The sequence below is a fragment of the Petromyzon marinus genome, chromosome 18, assembly GCF_048934315.1.
Source record: "Petromyzon marinus isolate PM22_M1 ecotype Great Lakes invasive population chromosome 18, UKy_Petmar_22M1.pri1.0, whole genome shotgun sequence".
Taxonomy (NCBI): Eukaryota; Metazoa; Chordata; class Hyperoartia; order Petromyzontiformes; family Petromyzontidae; genus Petromyzon; species Petromyzon marinus.
The window spans coordinates 9,421,977-9,445,000 of NC_133684.1; the positions used below are offsets into that span (position 1 = coordinate 9,421,977).

General features: G+C 47.2%; 2 protein-coding genes across 5 annotated transcripts in view; one reads left to right on the plus strand and one right to left on the minus strand.

The window, feature by feature from the left end:
• LOC116943494 (mast/stem cell growth factor receptor Kit-like) overlaps positions 1 to 20,045 on the plus strand; it is a 32,413-nt gene extending 12,368 nt beyond the window's left edge. For all 3 annotated transcript variants that reach the window (XM_076067863.1, XM_032956345.2, XM_076067864.1), the window contains exons 9-16: positions 4,015 to 4,122; positions 9,524 to 9,634; positions 9,882 to 10,016; positions 10,343 to 10,431; positions 10,921 to 11,043; positions 13,568 to 13,679; positions 14,142 to 14,241; positions 15,050 to 20,045. In XM_076067863.1, the coding sequence (XP_075923978.1) occupies positions 4,015 to 4,122; positions 9,524 to 9,634; positions 9,882 to 10,016; positions 10,343 to 10,431; positions 10,921 to 11,043; positions 13,568 to 13,679; positions 14,142 to 14,241; positions 15,050 to 15,200 (929 nt within the window). In that variant the 3' untranslated portion in view covers positions 15,201 to 20,045. The remainder of the gene's footprint in view (positions 1 to 4,014; positions 4,123 to 9,523; positions 9,635 to 9,881; positions 10,017 to 10,342; positions 10,432 to 10,920; positions 11,044 to 13,567; positions 13,680 to 14,141; positions 14,242 to 15,049) is intronic.
• LOC116943505 (uncharacterized protein C8orf48 homolog) overlaps positions 1 to 23,024 on the minus strand; it is a 67,026-nt gene that overhangs the window by 35,310 nt on the left and 8,692 nt on the right. Inside the window, exon 2 of one of the 2 annotated variants that reach the window (XM_032956368.2) lies at positions 17,778 to 17,915. In XM_032956368.2, the coding sequence (XP_032812259.2) occupies positions 17,778 to 17,799 (22 nt within the window). In that variant the 5' untranslated portion in view covers positions 17,800 to 17,915. Of the gene's footprint in view, positions 1 to 17,777; positions 18,056 to 23,024 lie in introns of those variants that run through there. The other variant, XM_032956369.2, reaches the window with a different exon arrangement.

Consider the following 23,024-nt stretch of genomic DNA (forward strand, 5'->3'; position numbering starts at 1 on the left):
TATAGGAGTTACGGTGACTATAGGAGTGACTACAAGGGTGGCTATAGGAGTGACTGTAAGGGTGGCTATAGGAGTGACTATAAGGGTGACTATAAGAGTGACTAGAGGGTGGCTATAAGAGTGACTAGAGGGTGGCTATAGGAGTGACTATAAGGGTGACTATTGGAGTGACTATAAGGGTGGCTATAGGAGTGACTATAAAGGTGACTATAGGAGTGACTATAAGGGTGGCTATAGGAGTGACTAGAGGGTGGCTATAGGAGTGACTATAAGGGTGACTATAGGAGTGACTATAAGGGTGGCTATAGGAGTGACTATAAGGGTGGCTATAGGAGTGACTAGAGGGTGACTATAGGAGTGACTATAACGGTGACTGTCGGAGTGACTATAGGAATGAATGCAGGGTGACTAGAAGAGTGACTACAGGAGTGACTATAAGGGTGACTATAGGAGTGACTATAAGGGTGACTATAGGAGTGACTAGGGGTGGCTATAGGAGTGACTATAAGGGTGGCTATAGGAGTGACTATAAGGGTGACTATAGGAGTGACTAGGGGTGGCTATAGGAGTGATTATAAGGGTGGCTATAGGAGTGACTAGAGGGTGGCTATAGGAGTGACTAGAGGGTGACTATAGGAGTGACTATAAGGGTGACTATAGGAGTGACTATAAGGGTGACTATAGGAGTGACTAGAGGGTGACTATAGGAGTGACTATAAGGGTGACTATAGGAGTGACTATAAGGGTGGCTATAGGAGTGACTATAAGGGTGACTATAGGAGTGACTATAAGGGTGGCTATAGGAGTGACTATAAGGGTGGCTATAGGAGTGACTATAAGGGTGGGTATGGGAGTGACTATAAGGGTGACTATAGGAGTGACTATAAGGGTGACTATAGGAGTGACTATAAGGGTGGCTATAGGAGTGACTGGAGGGTGACTATAGGATTGACTAGAGGGTGACTATAGGAGTGACTATAAGGGTGACTATAGGAGAGACTATAAGGGTGACTATAGGAGTGACTATAAGGGTGGCTATAGGAGTGACTAGAGGGTGGCTATAGGAGTGACTAGAGGGTGACTATAGGAGTGACTATAAGGGTGACTATAGGAGAGACTATAAGGGTGGCTATAGGAGTGACTATAAGCAGGGGCGGAGCCAGGGGGGGGGGGGTGACAGGGGGGGTGACATTCTGCTTGTAAGTGTACGACACTCGGTCTGGCGGACTCCGTGCAACTGCATTGTCAAAGTGTGTCGCCAACCGATGGCGTCTGGTTCAACGGCCTGACTCTCTAATCATTCTTGATATTAACATTTGTTGAATGTCACCCCGGCCTGAAATCCTGGCTCCGCCCCTGACTATAAGGGTGACTATAGGAGTGACTATAAGGGTGGCTATAGGAGTGACTATAAGGGTGACTATAGGAGTGACTAGGGGTGGCTATAGGAGTGATTATAAGGGTGGCTATAGGAGTGACTAGAGGGTGGCTATAGGAGTGACTAGAGGGTGACTATAGGAGTGACTAGAGGGTGACTATAGGAGTGACTATAAGGGTGACTATAGGAGTGACTAGAGGGTGACTATAGGAGCGACTATAAGGGTGACTATAGGAGTGACTATAAGGGTGGCTATAGGAGTGACTATAAGGGTGACTATAGGAGTGACTATAAGGGTGGCTATAGGAGTGACTATAAGGGTGGCTATAGGAGTGACTATAAGGGTGGGTATGGGAGTGACTATAAGGGTGACTATAGGAGTGACTATAAGGGTGACTATAGGAGTGACTATAAGGGTGACTATAGGAGTGACTATAAGGGTGGCTATAGGAGTGACTGGAGGGTGACTATAGGATTGACTAGAGGGTGACTATAGGAGTGACTATAAGGGTGACTATAGGAGAGACTATAAGGGTGACTATTGGAGTGACTATAAGGGTGGCTATAGGAGTGACTATAAGGGTGACTATAGGAGTGACTATAAGGGTGGCTATAGGAGTGACTAGAGGGTGGCTATAGGAGTGACTATAAGGGTGACTATAGGAGTGACTATAAGGGTGGCTATAGGAGTGACTATAAGGGTGGCTATAGGAGTGACTAGAGGGTGACTATAGGAGTGACTATAACGGTGACTGTCGGAGTGACTATAGGAATGAATGCAGGGTGACTAGAGGAGTGACTACAGGAGTGACTATAAGGGTGACTATAGGAGTGACTATAAGGGTGACTATAGGAGTGACTAGGGGTGGCTATAGGAGTGACTATAAGGGTGGCTATAGGAGTGACTATAAGGGTGACTATAGGAGTGACTAGGGGTGGCTATAGGAGTGATTATAAGGGTGGCTATAGGAGTGACTAGAGGGTGGCTATAGGAGTGACTAGAGGGTGACTATAGGAGTGACTAGAGGGTGACTATAGGAGTGACTATAAGGGTGACTATAGGAGTGACTAGAGGGTGACTATAGGAGTGACTATAAGGGTGACTATAGGAGTGACTATAAGGGTGGCTATAGGAGTGACTATAAGGGTGACTATAGGAGTGACTATAAGGGTGGCTATAGGAGTGACTATAAGGGTGGCTATAGGAGTGACTATAAGGGTGGGTATGGGAGTGACTATAAGGGTGACTATAGGAGTGACTATAAGGGTGACTATAGGAGTGACTATAAGGGTGGCTATAGGAGTGACTGGAGGGTGACTATAGGATTGACTAAAGGGTGACTATAGGAGTGACTATAAGGGTGACTATAGGAGAGACTATAAGGGTGACTATAGGAGTGACTATAAGGGTGGCTATAGGAGTGACTAGAGGGTGGCTATAGGAGTGACTAGAGGGTGACTATAGGAGTTACTATAAGGGTGACTATAGGAGAGACTATAAGGGTGGCTATAGGAGTGACTATAAGCAGGGGCGGAGCCAGGGGGGGGGGGGGGGGGGTGACAGGGGGGGTGACATTCTGCGTGTAAGTGTACGACACTCGGTCTGGCGGACTCCGTGCAACTGCATTGTCAAAGTGTGTCGCCAACCGATGGCGTCTGGTTCAACGGCCTGACTCTCTAATCATTCTTGATATTAACATTTGTTGAATGTCACCCCGGCCTGAAATCCTGGCTCCGCCCCTGACTATAAGGGTGACTATAGGAGTGACTATAAGGGTGGCTATAGGAGTGACTATAAGGGTGACTATAGGAGTGACTAGGGGTGGCTATAGGAGTGATTATAAGGGTGGCTATAGGAGTGACTAGAGGGTGGCTATAGGAGTGACTAGAGGGTGACTATAGGAGTGACTAGAGGGTGACTATAGGAGTGACTATAAGGGTGACTATAGGAGTGACTAGAGGGTGACTATAGGAGTGACTATAAGGGTGACTATAGGAGTGACTATAAGGGTGGCTATAGGAGTGACTATAAGGGTGACTATAGGAGTGACTATAAGGGTGGCTATAGGAGTGACTATAAGGGTGGCTATAGGAGTGACTATAAGGGTGACTATAGGAGTGACTACAAGGGTGGCTATATGAGTGACTAGAGGGTGGCTATAGGAGTGACTATAAGGGTGGCTATAGGAGTCACTACAAGGGTGGCTATAGGAGTGACTATAAGGGTGACTATATGAGTGACTATAAGGGTGACTATTTGAGTGACTAGAGGGTGACTATAGGAGTGACTATAAGGATGGCTATATGAGTGACTATAAGGGTGACTATATGAGTGACTATAAGGGTGACTGTAGGAGTGACTATAAGGGTGGCTATATGAGTGACTAGAGGGTGACTATAGGAGTGACTACAAGGGTGGCTATAGGAGTGACTACAAGGGTGGCTATAGGAGTGACTATAAGGGTGACTATAGGAGTGACTACAAGGGTGGCTATAGGAGTGACTAGAGGGCGAGTGGAGGGCTAAGGAGGCCTGGAACCCCCCAGCACGTTTCCCTCCTCTCCGCACGTCACGTCCCCGTCATCCCTCCCTCCCCCGCCGCCCTGTCTCGCCGCCTCTCCCCCGGGTGCCCGCAGGGGAGACGCTGGGCACGGGAGCCTTCGGGGAGGTGGTGGTGGCCGCGGCGCACGGCCTGCACGGGCAGGAGGGCTGCTCCACGCGCGTCGCCGTCAAGCGGCTCAAGAGTGAGGGAAGGGGTGGGGGTTGTGGGGTGCAAGCAATGGGGGTGGTGGTGGGGGGGTCAATCCAACTGAGGAGGAGCAGGGATAAGGGGGCATGGGGGACAGCCGAGATTAATATTTTTGTAAATGAATAAGCAGACAATTTCGATTTAAAGCTTTCGTGACTGCAATGATTCATCTTCTTTGGTTCTTTCGGTAAAGTCACGTAGAATGAGAATAAAATAATAAATTGATAAAATAAAATAACACAATAATATTCTCACGACGTTTCGGCCACAACACAAGCGGCCTTCATCAGGTGAAGGGAGCGAGACTGTCTGGTAGGACAGCGCTGGAGTGAGAGAGCCACGTTCAGATCACGGCTTTTAAGCTGTGTGAGAGGAACAAAGAGCCTTGACGAAGGAATTAGCATAAAATTTAGCATTGAAAAGGCTGAATGATTAGCTTGTGACTGGTCACAGAAATAGCTATGTTAAAAGTTAAAGCATACACCTCCGCAGAGGCACCCATTGTTAAAAGGAATTAGCATAGAATTTAGCATTGAAATAGCTAAATTAAGGCATTCGCTTGTAACTGCTACAGAAATAGTTACGTTGAAGTCAGAGCATACACATTCACCGAGGCACTTAGTACAAATCAAAACAGGAGAATTTAGCATTGAAATAACTAGGCGAATTTAGCATTGAGCTATTCACAGTACTATATAGTGAACCAATAAAAACTAAAATATAAATTACCTTCATGTTATCAATAAACTCTATATTCTCCAATCAGCTAAGCTACCAACCATAAGTCGTTATATATCACAATGCTATATGGCGAAAAAATGGGTGGATTCTTACCCTCAAATTTCCGTACCACGGATAGCTACGGGCCCCGTTCAGACGGACGAGTTCGTCCATGGTCGGAACAGAGGAGGGGGAGAGAGACAGCTGCGAAGCCCTAGTATACTCCATGTTGTAAACCATACCATTAACCGTGGTGTGAGAGGTATTAAGAGGCAATGCTGGCGAAAGAGCTGCGGTCTGAAGGTCATCGTAAAATTACAATTAATTAAGAACAGAAATGATTTAACACATCTTTCCAGTGGTTACTAAGCCTGAATCCATCTTCTCGGTTGAAATTGTCTCTGTGCTTGTATATGTGAATGGCCTCATGAACGAATTTCTCATGGTAGCCAGTTGGTTTGCAAAGAACCTCCGTCTTGGAGAAGTCAATGTCATGTGAGCCCACTGAATTGTAACAGTGATCTGCCACGGCAGAGGAGTTCGTCTTACCGTGTTTCAAGTCTGCTTTATGTTCGCGGATGCGGTCCGAGATATGTCTTTTGGTTTCTCCAATGTAGCTACTACCACAGAGGCACTTTAGTTTGTAAACGCCCGGGTACTGTATGTCTGGAAGAGCATCTTTTACAGATGGAACTAAATCACGGATTTTGTGTACTGTGTTGAATCGGACCTGGATCTTGTGTTTATTCAGGATTTTGGAGATCTTTTTAGTGACCCCTGCAATGTAGGGTAAGGTGATGGTTTTGAGTGGCTCCACAAGAGGATCCTTCTTCATGACTGGAGTGATGGCTTTGCGGATTGTGTAGTCGGAGTAGCCATTAGCCCTGAGAGCCTGGTGTACGTGCTTGAGTTCACTGGTAATGTGTTCCTGGTCGGAAATGCATTGGGCTCTATGGTATAGAGTCTTGATGAGGCAGTTCTTCTGGGATGGATGGTGGTGGGAATCCGGTTTCAAGTAAGCATCTGTATGGGTAGCTTTCCTGTAGACAGAGTGGCTCATTGAACCATCATGTCTCCTTTTAATGAAGACATCCAGAAAGGGTAGTTTGCCATCTTTTTCGACCTCCATGGTAAATCTGATGGCTGGGTGTATGGAATTGATGTGGTCGCGGAATTGGTCTAGAGCAGGCTGGCCATGTGGCCAGATGACAAAGGTGTCATCAACGTACCTCTTCCATAAGGTCGGGCGTAGAGTGGCAGTCTGGATGGCGTCAGTTTCAAATTTTTCCATGAATACGTTGGCTACAACCGGAGATAGGGGGGAGCCCATTGGGGTGCCCTCAGTTTGTTTGTAGAAAGTTCCATTCCAGGTGAAGTATGTGTTGGTTAAGCAATGTCTCACCAGGGGGGGTACATCAGTATGCAGTCCTTGATGAACCAGGTCTTCAATGATAGACCTGGTTCATCAAGGACTGCATACTGATGTACCCCCCCTGGTGAGACATTGCTTAACCAACACATACTTCACCTGGAATGGAACTTTCTACAAACAAACTGAGGGCACCCCAATGGGCTCCCCCCTATCTCCGGTTGTAGCCAACGTATTCATGGAAAAATTTGAAACTGACGCCATCCAGACTGCCACTCTACGCCCGACCTTATGGAAGAGGTACGTTGATGACACCTTTGTCATCTGGCCACATGGCCAGCCTGCTCTAGACCAATTCCGCGACCACATCAATTCCATACACCCAGCCATCAGATTTACCATGGAGGTCGAAAAAGATGGCAAACTACCCTTTCTGGATGTCTTCATTAAAAGGAGACATGATGGTTCAATGAGCCACTCTGTCTACAGGAAAGCTACCCATACAGATGCTTACTTGAAACCGGATTCCCACCACCATCCATCCCAGAAGAACTGCCTCATCAAGACTCTATACCATAGAGCCCAATGCATTTCCGACCAGGAACACATTACCAGTGAACTCAAGCACGTACACCAGGCTCTCAGGGCTAATGGCTACTCCGACTACACAATCCGCAAAGCCATCACTCCAGTCATGAAGAAGGATCCTCTTGTGGAGCCACTCAAAACCATCACCTTACCCTACATTGCAGGGGTCACTAAAAAGATCTCCAAAATCCTGAATAAACACAAGATCCAGGTCCGATTCAACACAGTACACAAAATCCGTGATTTAGTTCCATCTGTAAAAGATGCTCTTCCAGACATACAGTACCCGGGCGTTTACAAACTAAAGTGCCTCTGTGGTAGTAGCTACATTGGAGAAACCAAAAGACATATCTCGGACCGCATCCGCGAACATAAAGCAGACTTGAAACACGGTAAGACGAACTCCTCTGCCGTGGCAGATCACTGTTACAATTCAGTGGGCTCACATGACATTGACTTCTCCAAGACGGAGGTTCTTTGCAAACCAACTGGCTACCATGAGAGATTCGTTCATGAGGCCATTCACATATACAAGCACAGAGACAATTTCAACCGAGAAGATGGATTCAGGCTTAGTAACCACTGGAAAGATGTGTTAAATCATTTCTGTTCTTAATTAATTGTAATTTTACGATGACCTTCAGACCGCAGCTCTTTCGCCAGCATTGCCTCTTAATACCTCTCACACCACGGTTAATGGTATGGTTTACAACATGGAGTATACTAGGGCTTCGCAGCTGTCTCTCTCCCCCTCCTCTGTTCCGACCATGGACGAACTCGTCCGTCTGAACGGGGCCCGTAGCTATCCGTGGTACGGAAATTTGAGGGTAAGAATCCACCCATTTTTTCGCCATATAGCATTGTGATATATAACGACTTATGGTTGGTAGCTTAGCTGATTGGAGAATATAGAGTTTATTGATAACATGAAGGTAATTTATATTTTAGTTTTTATTGGTTCACTATATAGTACTGTGAATAGCTCAATGCTAAATTCGCCTAGTTATTTCAATGCTAAATTCTCCTGTTTTGATTTGTACTAAGTGCCTCGGTGAATGTGTATGCTCTGACTTCAACGTAACTATTTCTGTAGCAGTTACAAGCGAATGCCTTAATTTAGCTATTTCAATGCTAAATTCTATGCTAATTCCTTTTAACAATGGGTGCCTCTGCGGAGGTGTATGCTTTAACTTTTAACATAGCTATTTCTGTGACCAGTCACAAGCTAATCATTCAGCCTTTTCAATGCTAAATTTTATGCTAATTCCTTCGTCAAGGCTCTTTGTTCCTCTCACACAGCTTAAAAGCCGTGATCTGAACGTGGCTCTCTCACTCCAGCGCTGTCCTACCAGACAGTCTCGCTCCCTTCACCTGATGAAGGCCGCTTGTGTTGTGGCCGAAACGTCGTGAGAATATTATTGTGTTATTTTATTTTATCAATTTATTATTTTATTCTCATTCTACGTGACTTTACCGAAAGAACCAAAGAAGAAGCAGACAATTCTTAAATTTGTATTTGAAGCTTTCGTGACTGCAGTGATTAATATTCTTGGTTCTTTCGGTAAAGTCACGTTGAAGGGAAACAATAAAATAATAAAACAATACAATTCTCACGACGTTTCGACTGCAACACAAGCAGTCATCATCAGCCTTATGATATATACACAGAATTCTTCATGGCGTGCAGCCATCTCTTCGTGTAAAAAAAAAGTATTTTTTTCCCCTACACATCCCATCGGCCCCACAGCCTTCTGGGAGTGCACAACCGCAGCATCCGTTTTGACATTCAGTGTCTCATCAGCAGAATCAGTCGTGCATGACCAATGATGACGAACTGCCCGACGCTGACAGGCAACGGCCCTATTAGATATGGGTCCTCCGTGCACTGTGGGCCCTGAGTTTGATGCAAAAACGAAATCACAAGTATGTATCATCAAAAAGTATACACAGTACGTATTATGTATGTACAAGGTGGCATGTGACGAGATGCCAGAGCCGTAGCAGGAGGTGCAATACTGGATGTGGTGTACTGGGTGCGGAAATAATTCCGCGCTCGTTGGCCCAGACTCGTGCTGGGGACGGCTCCAGGGTGAGGAGAGGCTGGGAGGGGTGACGAGGTCCACACCTAAGCAATCAGGCGCAACTGCTCGATTTCACGCAAATGATTTGCTTAAATGTGGACATCTCTGCAACCAGTTGCGAGCTACTGCTCAACCGAATGCTTCAAGCGGAGGCGTAATCCACTTCCCACCGCTGTGCTGGGCGTAGTGTTAGCGAGGTATTGTCAAGCAGCACATTGCGTCGTGCAAAAAAAAATCACGAAGTAAAACAGCGACAAGAGACCCCCAATCGGCAGTTCCCCGAAGAACTGCATCGTTATCCGCTATTGCTTCAGGTCACCGTCACAATAAACTTCAGCAAAAAATGTGCGATCTTGTGACCGGCTGTCATGTTGGCTGTTGGAGGGGTGTGAGGCTAACCAGAATCGAGGCGAGGCTGTGGTGTAAAGGACGTGCCCCCAGACACTGAAGCCACCCACATTTTTAATGCCTAGTAGGCTTCGGCGACCAATATTATCCATCGTATTACGAGCCACGTTTTTGTTGCTCGCTCGCACGTGGTACAAAGCAGTCGGAGAGAGGTTTGGTTGTGCAACTGATTGCTCAGGTGTGGACCCAGCTTGACCTTCCGCCTTACCCCCCACCACCCACCCACACAGAGAGTGCCCGTGTCGTAGAGCGCGAGGCTCTGCGCATGGAGCTCAAGGTTCTGTGTCACGTGGGGCAGCACCCGAACATCGTGAACCTGCTGGGAGCCTGCACCGAGCGCGGTGAGGGCCCTGATCCCCACTGGTCCCCCTTGATCCCCTCCTACACGACCCCCCTACTCACCCTCCCCCGCCCGCCGCCTCGATTCTACCGCAACCCCCCCCCCTCCTTTCTGATTCCTTCCGTGGTTCCTCCTTGATCGATCCCCCCCCCCCTTGGTGGGTCCCTATGATCCCCCCCCTCTCCCTCCTTCTCCCCCTGCTCTCCCCGCGCGAGACCCGGTGGGAGTCGCTGAGTCTGTGCCTCTAGAACCCGTGCTGCTCATCACCGAGTACTGCTGCCACGGCGACCTCCTGACCTTCCTCAGGGCCCACAGCCCCAAGGGGGCCCCCAAGCCGGGCCTCGCACCCCAACACTCCGTCTACGGGAACCTGGTGGAACCAGGTGGGAGCACGGGGCGGGTGGGGGGAGGGGAGGAGAAACACCGCAGGGAGGTGTAGGGAGTCGCGCTTCAAAAGCGAACGCGTGTGCCCCATCCGCACGCCGTGCGTCTTGCAATGCACGCGCTCTGTACAGTGCGTGTGTATTGCACAATGCACGCTAATTGGTGATGCTGATGCTGCTCGTGATGGTGATGATGATGGTTGTGTTGATTATGACTGTTGTGTCGATGAGGACGACGAGGCCGCTCATGGTGATAGTGCTACCGTTGTGGATGACGATGGTGGTGTTGATGTCGATAATGATGGTGAAGCCCCGTTGTCCTGCAGGAGGCTCGGAGGAGATCCTGAAGCACAGGGAGCTGCTTTCCCTGTGCCTCCAGGTTGCGGGCGGCATGGCCTTCCTTGAGTCCAAAAAGGTGACCTCAGCGTGACCTGGCACGACCTCAGACCTCATTGTCTTGTGCCCTGATTCTACCGTGACCTCATCGATACCCCGCCGTGAGCTCATGTCATACTCCGACCTCACCGGGACCCCATTGTTACCTGTCCTTGACCTCTCCTTCACCTCGTTGTGACCTGTGACCCCATTACTCAATGTAGCGCCTATATGATAACTCCATAATTTACCGGTGACCTGCGACCTTGCTGTACACCACGGTCCGAATTACCTATCAGTAGTGAGCCAGAGATAGGAAAATTACATTCAAATTACTATCTACTGGGGGAAATGTTATTTATATAGAAATTACTAATTAATTTGAGGTGTGTAATTTAGATACCAAATATACATTCCGAGAGGAATTAATTTACGCATTACATGTAATTTAGCCGTGGCCTCTCATTGACCTGTCTGTGACCTGTTGGTGACCTCACCATGACCTGTCCGTGACCTCACCATGACCAAGTGCCTGCACCGCGACGTGGCGGCTCGCAACGTGCTGCTGGCTCAGGGCTTCCTCGCCAAGATCTGCGACTTTGGGCTGGCACGAGACGTGACGCGAGACCCCAACTACATCCAGCGTGGCAACGTGAGTCTGGGGCGCCGGGAAGGGGGAGGGGCGTCACGCGGCGGTCAACCCCACCTGGATGTGGGGGGGGGGGGATGGGGTGAGGGTCAGGGGTCGAGGCTGGATCGCACATGGTCGCACGTGGGGGTGGGACACGAGCGGGGTTCAAGGACTCTGTGACCCTTGCGGCTGGGGTCACCTTGAACCCCGATAGAGGTATACAAAATGGTCGGTTCCACAAAGGGCTTAATGTCAGCGGGTCAGTGACCTGGTTGATATTTCTGCAAACGGCACACCACGTCCAGTATACCTCGCGCTATGGCGGCTGCTAGTTACGGGCCACCGTCCCCAGCCGGCGAGCCGTGAACTAGATTGGAAGCTTTCGTGACTGCGAGGATTCATACTCGTTGGATGTATTCGGTAAAGTCACGTAGATGAAATAAAACAAAATATATTAAAATAATAAAATCACGACGTTTCGGAGGCAACACAAGCTTCCATCTTCAGGTGGAAAAGTCAACGCAGATATGTGTTGCCCCCGAAACGTCGTGATTGAATTATTTTATTTTATTTTGTTTTATTTTATCTACGTGACTTTACCGAATAAAACTAAAGAGTATGAGCCGTGAACTATTCAGTGAGAAGCGAATCCCTTGCTCCAGACCACGACAGTCCCCATGAGCCTGCTGAAGTGGTACAGTGACCTGGGGGAACATGACCCCCAGTGAGGGGATATAATGATGGGATTCTGGACCCCCGAGGGTGCCTGTGATTTCATTCAGGGGATACCGTGGTGGTCTTCTTGCTACCATGACCACAGTTGAGTGGTGATAATAAAAACAATAGAAAGCACAACTTAATGCACGCATATTTCACGAATCAGACGCAACGTTCCAACTCGGAGGCATGGAGCCACATTCTCTCATGCGCCACCCTGAACAGGTGACACCCTGGATGGGTGAGAGCCTGAACAGGTGAGACCCTGGATGGGTGAGAGCCTGAACAGGTGACACCCTGGGTGGGTGAGAGCTTGAACAGGTGAGACCCTGGATAGGTAAGAGCTTGAACAGGTGAGACCCTGGATGGGTGAGAGCCTGAACAGGTGAGACCCTGGATGGGTGAGAGCCTGAACAGGTGAGACCCTGGATGGGTGAGAGCTTGAACAGGTGACACCCTGGTTGGGTGAGAGTTTGAACAGGTGAGACCCTGGATGGGTGATAGCTTGAACAGGTGAGACCCTGGATGGGTGAGAGCTTGAACAGGTGACACCCTGGTTGGGTGAGAGTTTGAACAGGTGAGACCCTGGATGGGTGATAGCTTGAACAGGTGAGACCCTGGATGGGTGAGAGCTTGAACAGGTGAGACCCTGGATGGGTGAGAGCTTGAACAGGTGAGACCCTTGATGGGTGAGAGCCTTCAGCTGCTGCTTTAAAGTGCATGGCTGCTGCTGCTGTGTCTGTGCAGTGGATGTCTCCATGGCCCCGAGTGGTAATGCTGTCAAAATAATAGAACAGAAGTCAAACGTCAAAGTGATTCGTGCACAAATGAGCACTGAGGCCATCATATCCCGATTACAGCCCGAAGCCAGTGGTGTAAACTCCACATTCGTATGTCAGGGGCGAGTCTATCCATAGGACAACCAGCGTTGACTTCCGACAAAGCGGTGATCCTTGACCCACGAGGGATGATGGATCTACCCCTGACCGGGGGCCTGTCGCTCAACCACTTAACCAACCTGACGGGTTGAATACGACACTAATCATACCCTTGTGATTATACTGCGCCCACGACATTATCAAAATTGTCTGAAATTGCAGTGTTTTAGCCTCGGGGACCCCCTAGTGGCAGCCAGTCCCCTATGGGGAACAATGTTTGTGTTTTATCCTTGAGTGTATCCGCGACCCCTATGAAAGAGTTCCAGAGATGGGGTTTAATCCCCCTGACTCCAGTGCCGGATGAAGCTAGTGCAGGGCCTGTAAGCAAATGTTATAAAGGGGACCTAAATAAATAAAAACACGCACAAATATTAAAACATAAATGTGTAACTTGCATAATAAAGTCATTAAATTTATTCATCTGCTATACAGCCAGATAATACGACAAATCGCTAACCTTAAACACCCAGTCGTTGATAAAAGTTGAAGGCGGTACAGTACTATAGTAATAGAGCAAGTGTAGAATCACTGAACCGGAATTGATATGTTGAAAGCGTTTAGCGCGGGGCCCTTGAAAGTGCGGGGCCCGTAGCTACTACATATGGTGTAGCTACTACATGTGTAGTAGTAGCTACTACACATGTGGTAGCTACTACATATGTAGTAGCTACTACACTACTACACGTGTGTAGTAGTAGTTACATATGTAGTAGCTGCTACACATATGTAGCAGCTACTACACATGTAGTAGCTGCTACACGTGTAGTAGCTACTACACGTGTAGCAGCTACACGTGTAGTAGCTGCTACACGTGTTCTAGCTACTTTTGCTACGGGGATAATCCGACACTGCCTGACCCCCTTCTCCCTCAACTGCCGATGCGCCCCCAGGCCCGGCTTCCCGTGAAGTGGATGGCTCCAGAGAGCGTGTTCGACTGCGTGTTCTCCCTGAAGAGCGACGTGTGGTCCTATGGGGTCCTCGTCTGGGAGATCTACTCCTACGGTACGGCGCCGCCCCCCCACATCATCATCAGTCGCTTGCCCCAAGCTGGAGCGTAGCAGTCCCCACGAGACACCGCCAGGATCCCCCCACCCCGCTCCACACACAGGGGCATCCCCCACAAACGGGTCCCCCACGCACAGAACCCCCATAACTTCCAGCACCTCCGATTAGCACGGTTGGCCACGTACGGTGCGAAAGACGTTCAACATACGTGCAGTGTTGTCCTGCACACTGGTGTTCCCGCACGGGGGTCCTCCACACAACCCTCCAACATCCCCCCCACACACAAACAAAGGGGTCCCCCGCACACACAGAACCTGCACACAAAGGTGTTCTGAATGCTGGTGTCCCACACACAGGGAGCCCCCACATAGCCCTCCACCCCCCCCCCCCACCACTCAGCTGCCGCACACAGGAGTTGTGTGCGGAATGCTCAGGTGAACGGCTCACGTGTGTGTGCAGGTGAGAGCCCCTACCCTCACCTGGAAGTGGACGACACGTTCTTCCGTCTCCTCCAGGATGGGTATCGCATGGAGGTGCCCAAGGGCTGCCCCCCAGCCATGTGGGTCAACCACTCAACAACTCCACCACTCACTCAGTCAACCACTTACTCAGTTAACCACTCACTCAATTGAACATTCACCAACTCAAGCGGTCAACCACTCACTCAGTCAACCACTCACTCACTCACTCAAACGTTAACCCTCTCAAGCAGTCAACCACTCACTCAGTAAACCACTCACTCACTCAAACGTTCACCCTCTCAAGCAGTCAACCACTCACTCAGTCAACCACTCACTCACTCAAACATTTACCCTCTCAAGCAGTCAACCACTCACTCACTCACTCAAACATTCACCCACTCAAGCAGTCAACCACTCACTCAGTCAACCACTCACTCAAACATTCACCCACGCAAGCAGTCAACCACTCACTCAGTCAACCACTCACTCAAACATTCACCCTCTCAAGCAGTCAACCACTCACTCAGTCAACCACTCACTCACTTAAACATTCACCCACGCAAGCAGTCAACCACTCACTCAAACATTCACCCATGCAAGCAGTCAACCACTCACTCAGTCAACCACTCACTCAAACATTCACCCTCTCAAGCAGTCAACCACTCACTCAGTCAACCACTCACTCAGTCAACCACTCACTCACTCAAACATTCACCCACTCAAGCAGTCAAACACTCACTCAGTCAACCACTAACTCAGTCAACCACTAACTCAGTCAACCACTCACTCAAACATTCACCAACTCAAGCAGTCATCCACTCAGTCACTCGCTCAAACATTCAGTCAACTCACAAACTAATTCACTATACCACTTCCCCAACTCCCTGTCCTCTGCCCGTGCCCCAGGTATGAGCTCATGCTCCTGTGTTGGGACACGACCCCCGCCGTCCGCCCGGCGTTCCGTGACATCGAGGCTCTGCTTGCTCACATGATGCCGCGTAGCGAGGAAAAGGGTTCCATGGGTCTCGAGACGGTAGAGAATCTGTTTAACACGTAGGAGGCTTTCGCGACCAATATTATTCATGATAGAGGTTTTTGGGTTAGATCGCGTTATTTATAAATGTGTCGTAACCCTCCACCACTTTGCTATTCTCAATTATTTTTGCAACCTCGTGTCTAGTCATCTCTGCCTCATTATGTGGAAGGAGTCTTACTGCTGATTCTGTCTCAGCAATGATCTCATCCACTGGAATTGTGCGTGGGGTAACGGCAAAGTTAAGACCTTTAGAAAGGACAGAGATCATGTCACTGGTTAAAACAGTGTTAGTCAAGTTCATTAATTGATTTTGATAACGTTGAAGTGTTGTGTAAAACTAATTATTACTGGCAAAGATTAATTAGAGAATCCATTGAAATTGAGAGAAATAGAAACATCTTTAATCGCTCTGACAGCTACAGGCTTAGTGTCGCCTGGAAGCATATTATTAAATAATACATATTACAATTCCTTATAGGGGAAGCACATACTAATTAACTGATTACTAACGTAGCATATAATTACAATAACACACATTATAACGAATTACTAATCTACAACTCATTACTAATCATAACCATTAACTGATTACCAATCTATTATCTAATTACAATACCCCCCTCCGCCTCAAATCACTGCACCTGAATGAGTTAAATGATGACGTCACCTTGCTTCTCTATTTAAGACCGGGAGCAAGTGAGGGCTTCACCATTCTGGCGGATTGCCCGATTACCCTGTATGTAATTACCAGCGAAACGTCGTACTCAAAAACTGTAAATGTTGTGGATTCACTCTTCAACACACCGGTGGGCTAAAGTAGTGAACTATTTTGTCTTTTGTCAACGTGACAATTTTTTTTCTGATTGGCCGTGTCGGGTGGTGGAGGGTTACGACACATTTATAAATAACGCGATCTAACCCCAAAAACGTTTATTATGAACGGTAGAGGATCTGATTGACTACGGGCTACCAGGCAGAGTAGAAAGTTCATATGCCCAGTTGGTGCGTAGGGAGTCCCTTTGTCGGCGTTGAACGGGTTTAATGCAGAGGAGCATTCGCCCGTCATTAAACCCATCATTAATGCTTTAATGCTCGCCACTGATGATGTGTTACTATTCATGACGAATCCGTAATTACAAGGGATTAATTTAATCGACTCGGAAAAATGCAGTGATTCGGAAAATGTTTTCGCATCCGGCACACCGCATCGAGTATATCTCCGGCTACGGCTGTGGCCAATGGCCATGGCCGAACCAAGCCTCGTGGAATATAATTGAGTTACTACTGATTAGTCACGAATAGTCTTATTACGCATTTAATAAAAAAATAATCATGCTTAGAATGTACAGGCTTTGTCAGTCCACTGTTGAACGAAACCTCCCCATGCAGTTTCAGTAATGGGGGGCGGGGGGGGTGGTTTAACCATACTTCACCACACTGGTCAATGTGGGTTGGTAAAGAGAGCACCCAGGACCGGTTCAGATGTCGCTCACCACTGTTAGTCGTGATTGGGAACTTAACTGAGGTCACTGGGTTCGTAGTGCGGTGCACTAATTGCCAGACCACCACCCCACTCCATGACACCACCACCGAATTTACAAAGATGGCCACTAGCATCGCGCGCTTTCAGATGTTCTTTTGCGGCCGTCTGGAACGCTCTCCCTTCTGATATTAGGAAGCAAACTTGAGCTATGCACTTTTAAATAATCTAGATTGAAAACTCATTTGTTTAAAACGGATGTTTTTTTTTAAATTTAGTTTGATGTCCTTCCCCCACACTGCCGATGAGCATGTTTGGCTACGTACGGTGCGAAAGAAGTTCAACATACATACACGATTCGCGCAACGAGACAGAAACGATGAGCGGACTCCGGCAAGGAGATACGCTCCCACTAAACGGGCATTTGCAGACATCTGCTGAAAATGTAATGGGAGATATAAAGGCATAAACGTAACTGTAGAGCGCATTAACCATCTCGGATTTGTTGATGATATAGTCACCACGACAACAAACAATTACCCATAACTACAGCAAATAAATGAAGACTTTTAAGGAAGAAGAAAATAAAGACGTAGCCTGGCGTGCTTTTGGAGAAGCGCATTTGATGATGAAAAGCAGCACCGCAAACGCACCTAAGGCAGGACGTTTTCAATCATCGCAGACAGCCCGCTATGAGGTGCGTGCGACGAAACATAGACCCTGGCAAAGAAAAATAGAACGAGGAGTCGAAAAATTTGCCCAAGAGACACGGAGAGACGCACGCCTAGAATCACACTGAGAGCCAGGAGGAGGAACACATGGATGAGCGAACGACCACAAATTCGACTGTTTGGGAAAGTGAGATTGTGGTCAGTCCACATCCCGAGAAGAGATGATGGCTGGTGAATGAGAACGGTGATGTAACGGTAGCCATAGGTGGGCACGCGTAAGAGAGGTTTGCCCATTATGGAGATGGAGCAATAAGATCAGCATGTGTGCAGGACTGGGATGGATTGTGGGATGGAGACGGCATGAGGAGGCGTATGGCTGCTGCAGATTAATGAATACGAAGGAATAATCATTACTAAGCATGCCGATTATCGTAACGAGCTCGTTACCTGCTCTGTTGGACGTCTTCATGTTCGTGACAACCTCCTGCAGCGACGCGAGTCGGGATGATCCTTAGTTGACTTTCTGTCTCTCGTTAATTTCCTTCAACCGAGGGCAGCCGTGTCTTGTTCACGGTAGACCTGGGCCTGGCCAAATACAGAAAAGGTTCTGTGGCACACAAGAAACAAAGTGACACTTGACACACACTCAGCAACGCAAAACTTCATTCCGGAAAACTCGGGTTTCTAGGGCATAAATTGAATATTGGAGTGCACATAAATTCCAGCAAACATAATATCTGGAAAACAAATGGCAGCGAGAACTAAGCCTTGAGGAATGCCCTGGGTCGATCGGAGTAAAGTCCCAAGAATTGTTTTTGCCAGTTCCTGCAAACTGGGCTCTCTGCCCTCTCCACCAAAACCCGCGGTCCACAGACCACCGGCGCTCCAGAAGACCGTGGGGAGTCGCCCTTGGAACTGTTGTCGATGCCACGACTTAGATGTCGTGATATTGGGGGTTGACAGTGGCCTGCGGGTCCTGAAAGCCGGGATCACCACTCGCCGATGATGCGACGACGTGCCGATGATGAGCGCAAGGTGTGGTGGGGCATAGTGCAGTGTCAGCGGTGCAGCTGCCAATACAGTACTTATACTCTTGGGTTCTTTCGGTACACCCACGTAGGTATACAATAAAATAAAATATTTTAGATCTACGTGACTTTATCGAAAGAACCAAAGAGTATGGATTCCTGCAGTCACGAAAGCTTCAAATCAATACAGTACTTACAGAAGCCTCGTGTTAATCGTTGCGTCGCATGCTTTTTAATGTAACAAAAATGGCTTTGTTAAGATTTGATAATCGATTTATGAAGCAATTCTAATCATAATCGTGTTTTAAGCTGCTAAGTTGAATCATAGGTTTTATATATATACAACCAGACTGATCTCTGCCCCTACGTAATAATAATAATAATAATCAGTGTTAATCCATCAGGCTCTTGGATTTCCAGACCAATGCGATACAGCAGCATTTGATTAAATAAGCTCTCGACCGGTTGCAACCTTTTTAGCCTCATCAGCCATTCTTGTTATGAAAATGCTGCTGGATTGCCAGATGTTCTTGGCAAAAGCACTCCATCTAAACGATGGTTGCTTGCTGATTGAAGTAAGTAATATTAAAAAAAAACTTTTTTTGAAAAACACGCTTTAATGAAATGTACCGTACTAGTTAATGGAAGAACTCCACGACCACAGCAAGTTGAACCGAAAAGTTTGCCAAAACGTAAGGGGCCCGTGGTCAATTACAGCCAACGTGAGTTGAGCGTGGACAAATTAGACCCAAGCCGAAATATAACATATAAAAAATAATGTTTAAAAATATGTTTTTTTATGCTAGAATATAGTATTGTCATCAGTATGACATAAGTATAACAAGTTTGCAGTCGATACCACATTGGGAAGTGGGTACAAATTGAGTTACAAGATTTGAGGATACAACAACAACAACAGTGAGTTAAATAAAAGCGTGTAATAAACAAAAACAGCGATATTCGAACCCGTTAAGCATTCTTGTGGAGCAATATAGTATACCTGTCAAACCCTTATCAGTGCCTACCTAATTACAGACTAATTCAGACCTTATTGCCCTAATAAATCTCAATGTTCATCCTACAAAGTCCCATCACAAAGGGAGAAACACAAACACATAGACAAAAAAAGTGTTTTTTGCCCGCATTGAAACGGCTGTACGCCGTATGGTTTACATGCTAATTTCTCACATTAACATCACTAGAACCAGCCACATCTTAATGACCCTTGGGCTACACCCATTTCAAACCTTTTAAAACAGTCTGCATCAGCATGCTTTCCCACCTGATGACGGACGCTTGTGTTGCGCCCGAAACGTCGTGATTTAATTTAGTTATTTTCATTTTATTCTTTTCATTATTATTTTGTATTTTTCATCCACGTGACTAATCGAAATAACCAAAGAGTATGGATCCTTGCAGTCACGAAAACTTCAAATCTAGAAGAAATACGGGGTAAACCATATGGGGTTGACAGCTGTGATATCGGTAAATACAGGCAGACGATGACCATATCAAGCCCCCTTCTTGATCCACACATCCTGCCTGCAGGAGTAAGCTGATGGACAAACTCGTTAATAATTTTAGCTTCACATTTCTTTTTACGATTTCGATTTGTCCACGTGTATGTAGAGCTTCGTCAGGCGCGGTCGCATATATTCTAAACGCCAAATAAAACAGCATTGCTTTACTGAGTTGACGAGTGTTATAGTTAACGAGTATTATAACGAACGAGTGTTATAACTAAAACGAGTGTTATAGTTAACGAGTGTTACAGCTAACGAGTATTATAGCTAACGAGTGTTATAACTGACGAGTGTTATAGCTAACGAGTGTTATAGCTAACGAGTGTTATAGTTAACGAGTGTTATAGCTAACGAGTGTTATAGTTAACGAGTTTTATAGTTAACGAGTGTTATAACTAACGAGTGTTATAACTAACGAGTGTTATAGTTAACGAGTGTTATAGTTAACGAGTGTTATAGCTAACAAGTGTTATAGTTAACGAGTATTACAGTTGACGAGTGTTATAGTTAACGAGTGTTATAGCTAACGAGTGTTATAGTTAACGAGTGTTATAGCTAACGAGTGTTATAGCTAACGAGTGTTATAGCTAGCGAGTGTTATAGTTAACGATTGTTATAACTAACGAGTGTTATAACTAACGAGTGTTATAGTTAACGAGTGTTATAGCTAACGAGTGTTATAGTTAACGAGTGTTATAACTGACGAGTGTTATAGCTAACGAGTGTTATAGTTAACGAGTGTTATAACTAACGAGTGTTATAACTAACGAGTATTATAGTTAACGAGTGTTATAACTAACGAGTATTATAGCTAACGAGTGTTATAACTGACGAGTGTTATAGCTAACGAGTGTTATAGCTAACGAGTGTTATAGTTAACGAGTGTTATAGCTAACGAGTGTTATAGTTAACGAGTGTTATAGTTAACGAGTGTTATAACTAACGAGTGTTATAACTAACGAGTGTTATAGTTAACGAGTGTTATAACTGACAAGTGTTATAGCTAACGAGTGTTATAACTAACAAGTGTTATAGTTAACAAGTGTTATAACTAACGAGTGTTATAGCTAACAAGTGGTATAGTTAACGAGTGTTATAACTAACGAGTGTTATAACTAACGAGTGTTATAACTAACGAGTGTTATAGTTAACGAGTTTTTTTATCTAAGCCCGTGTCTGCAACGCTGTTCTCCACCACGTTGTGGCGCTCTAGAGAGCTCACTGGGCCGTGCCTTCTAAAACGAAGGGAAATTTTTAATATTTATTTTATATATATTTTAATAGACTGTACGTGCCTCGTTGTAGCGGAATTAAAGACTCGGGAGATTCCCACAAAGGAGATTTCCACGTGTTGTGGTCCTCACTCACAGTGAGGACCACAACACCCCCTGGAATCTGACCGTACAATTGACGCGAGTTGAGTTGGAATCCACCTGATTGAAAGATAATATTTGTCTCATGAAAGGTCACATTTACCTCACTGAAGGTAAGATTCACCTCGGACAAGGTAAAATTCACCTATGACTTCGCGATTTTGCACTGGATGCCCCGTAGCCTCTACAGATCCAAACAGGTCAACCGGTCAGGTGTGAGGGTAAGGAGGATGTCAGCTGGTGAGGTCAAGAGAATGGTGGTTTCGGGGGGCCCCCCTTCATCATTACCTCCCCCCCCCCCCCCCCCCACATGTCGGCGTGCAGGCGGCACGCGGCGTGGTAATGAAAGCGATTATGTTGGAGTGGGGGGGGGGGGTGTTGAGAGTTAAACAGAGAAGCATTCTTGAGCTACGGGGGGATTAGTGGCTCACGGGATCCCGAGGGCCCCAGGATTAGCGGGGACCCCAGCCCCCTGGCACAATCCACCTCTCACGGCGTTCCGTGTGCCAGGCTAGGTTCGTTTTGAAGCCGTCACGTCAAGTGCCCGAGGCTCTCTGCTGGCAGGAGGCCACGGGATAGACCCAGGTGCTATGGGTGTCCACACGGACACAAATACACCCTCCACCCCCGTTAACACTACGCAGACGTTTGGGGGGCAAGTGCCGTTAGTTCAGTTTCATTTATTAGGCATAGCCCTGTGAGACATTTGGCTCGGGTGCAACCGCAACAAACAAAAACACGAACAAGGAACATCTTAAAGTGACTACGCGCGACAGAAAAATCCAGGAAAAAGCGGCAAAGTCTTCCAGAATAAGCACCGCATTTCAACGCTGTGTGCAAGACTACCTGTGGGATGAAAGTCAAACAATAGCAATCATGAGACAATTTAGATTAAAGTTATCAGTCTAACTCTGTACAACAACAAACAAACATGGCCAAACCAAAAACGTTTTCGAAATCACCAAAATAAAGCTATAAAAACAACGTAACAGTGGTCATAGGAACTGCGATTCAAATTTAACAAAACACGATACACGTAACATAGTACGACCAGACTTTGCGGCCATAGCCTGAAGCATGAGCGGTCACACGTCGGTCAACACGCTCGTTTATCACTCTCGCCACTGATGTTAGCCGTGGCCGGGAATCTAACTCAGCTGTCTCACACGCGGAGATCCCTCGGTTTATCGCACAGGTGAGATGGGAGCTCCTCCACTGCCGTGGCAACGGCGTCGCCCAGGTGAATGAGTGGGGGGTGGTGGTGGTGGTGGTGCTGCTAGGATAGGGCTCGTGCATGGCGGCATGGCAGCAAAAATAACAAGAGACAAACAAAAATGTTTCTTAGAATTCGTTGAAAGACAAAACTCGATGTTGCTCAGAGCCGCAATGCAATGCGACTACGATACGGTGGCTCCTTAATGAAATTAAAAAAAAACGACACGAAAGCATCGCTTTAAATGTCTGCATTGTGCTAACGTCTCCCGGTGCTGCAGGTTGCCGACCCCTGGGCTCATGGTAGAATGGGGAGGGGGGGTCGGGTTAGGGCGAGCTGATGGGGCAGCGTATGGCTAGGCTCGGGTTAGGGCTGAGAACAACGTTAGGACGTGATTAAGGTTCAGGCTAATGGCAGTGTTAGGGCGAGGGGTTTAGGGCACGTGCAAGTGTGTGGTGATAGCGGTTAGCGATGGGCGTCAGGGTTAGGGGACTGGGGCGAGTGCTGCGGATAGAGAGATAGGGGTACATTTGGGTGGCGAGGGGTTGTTATTGTGT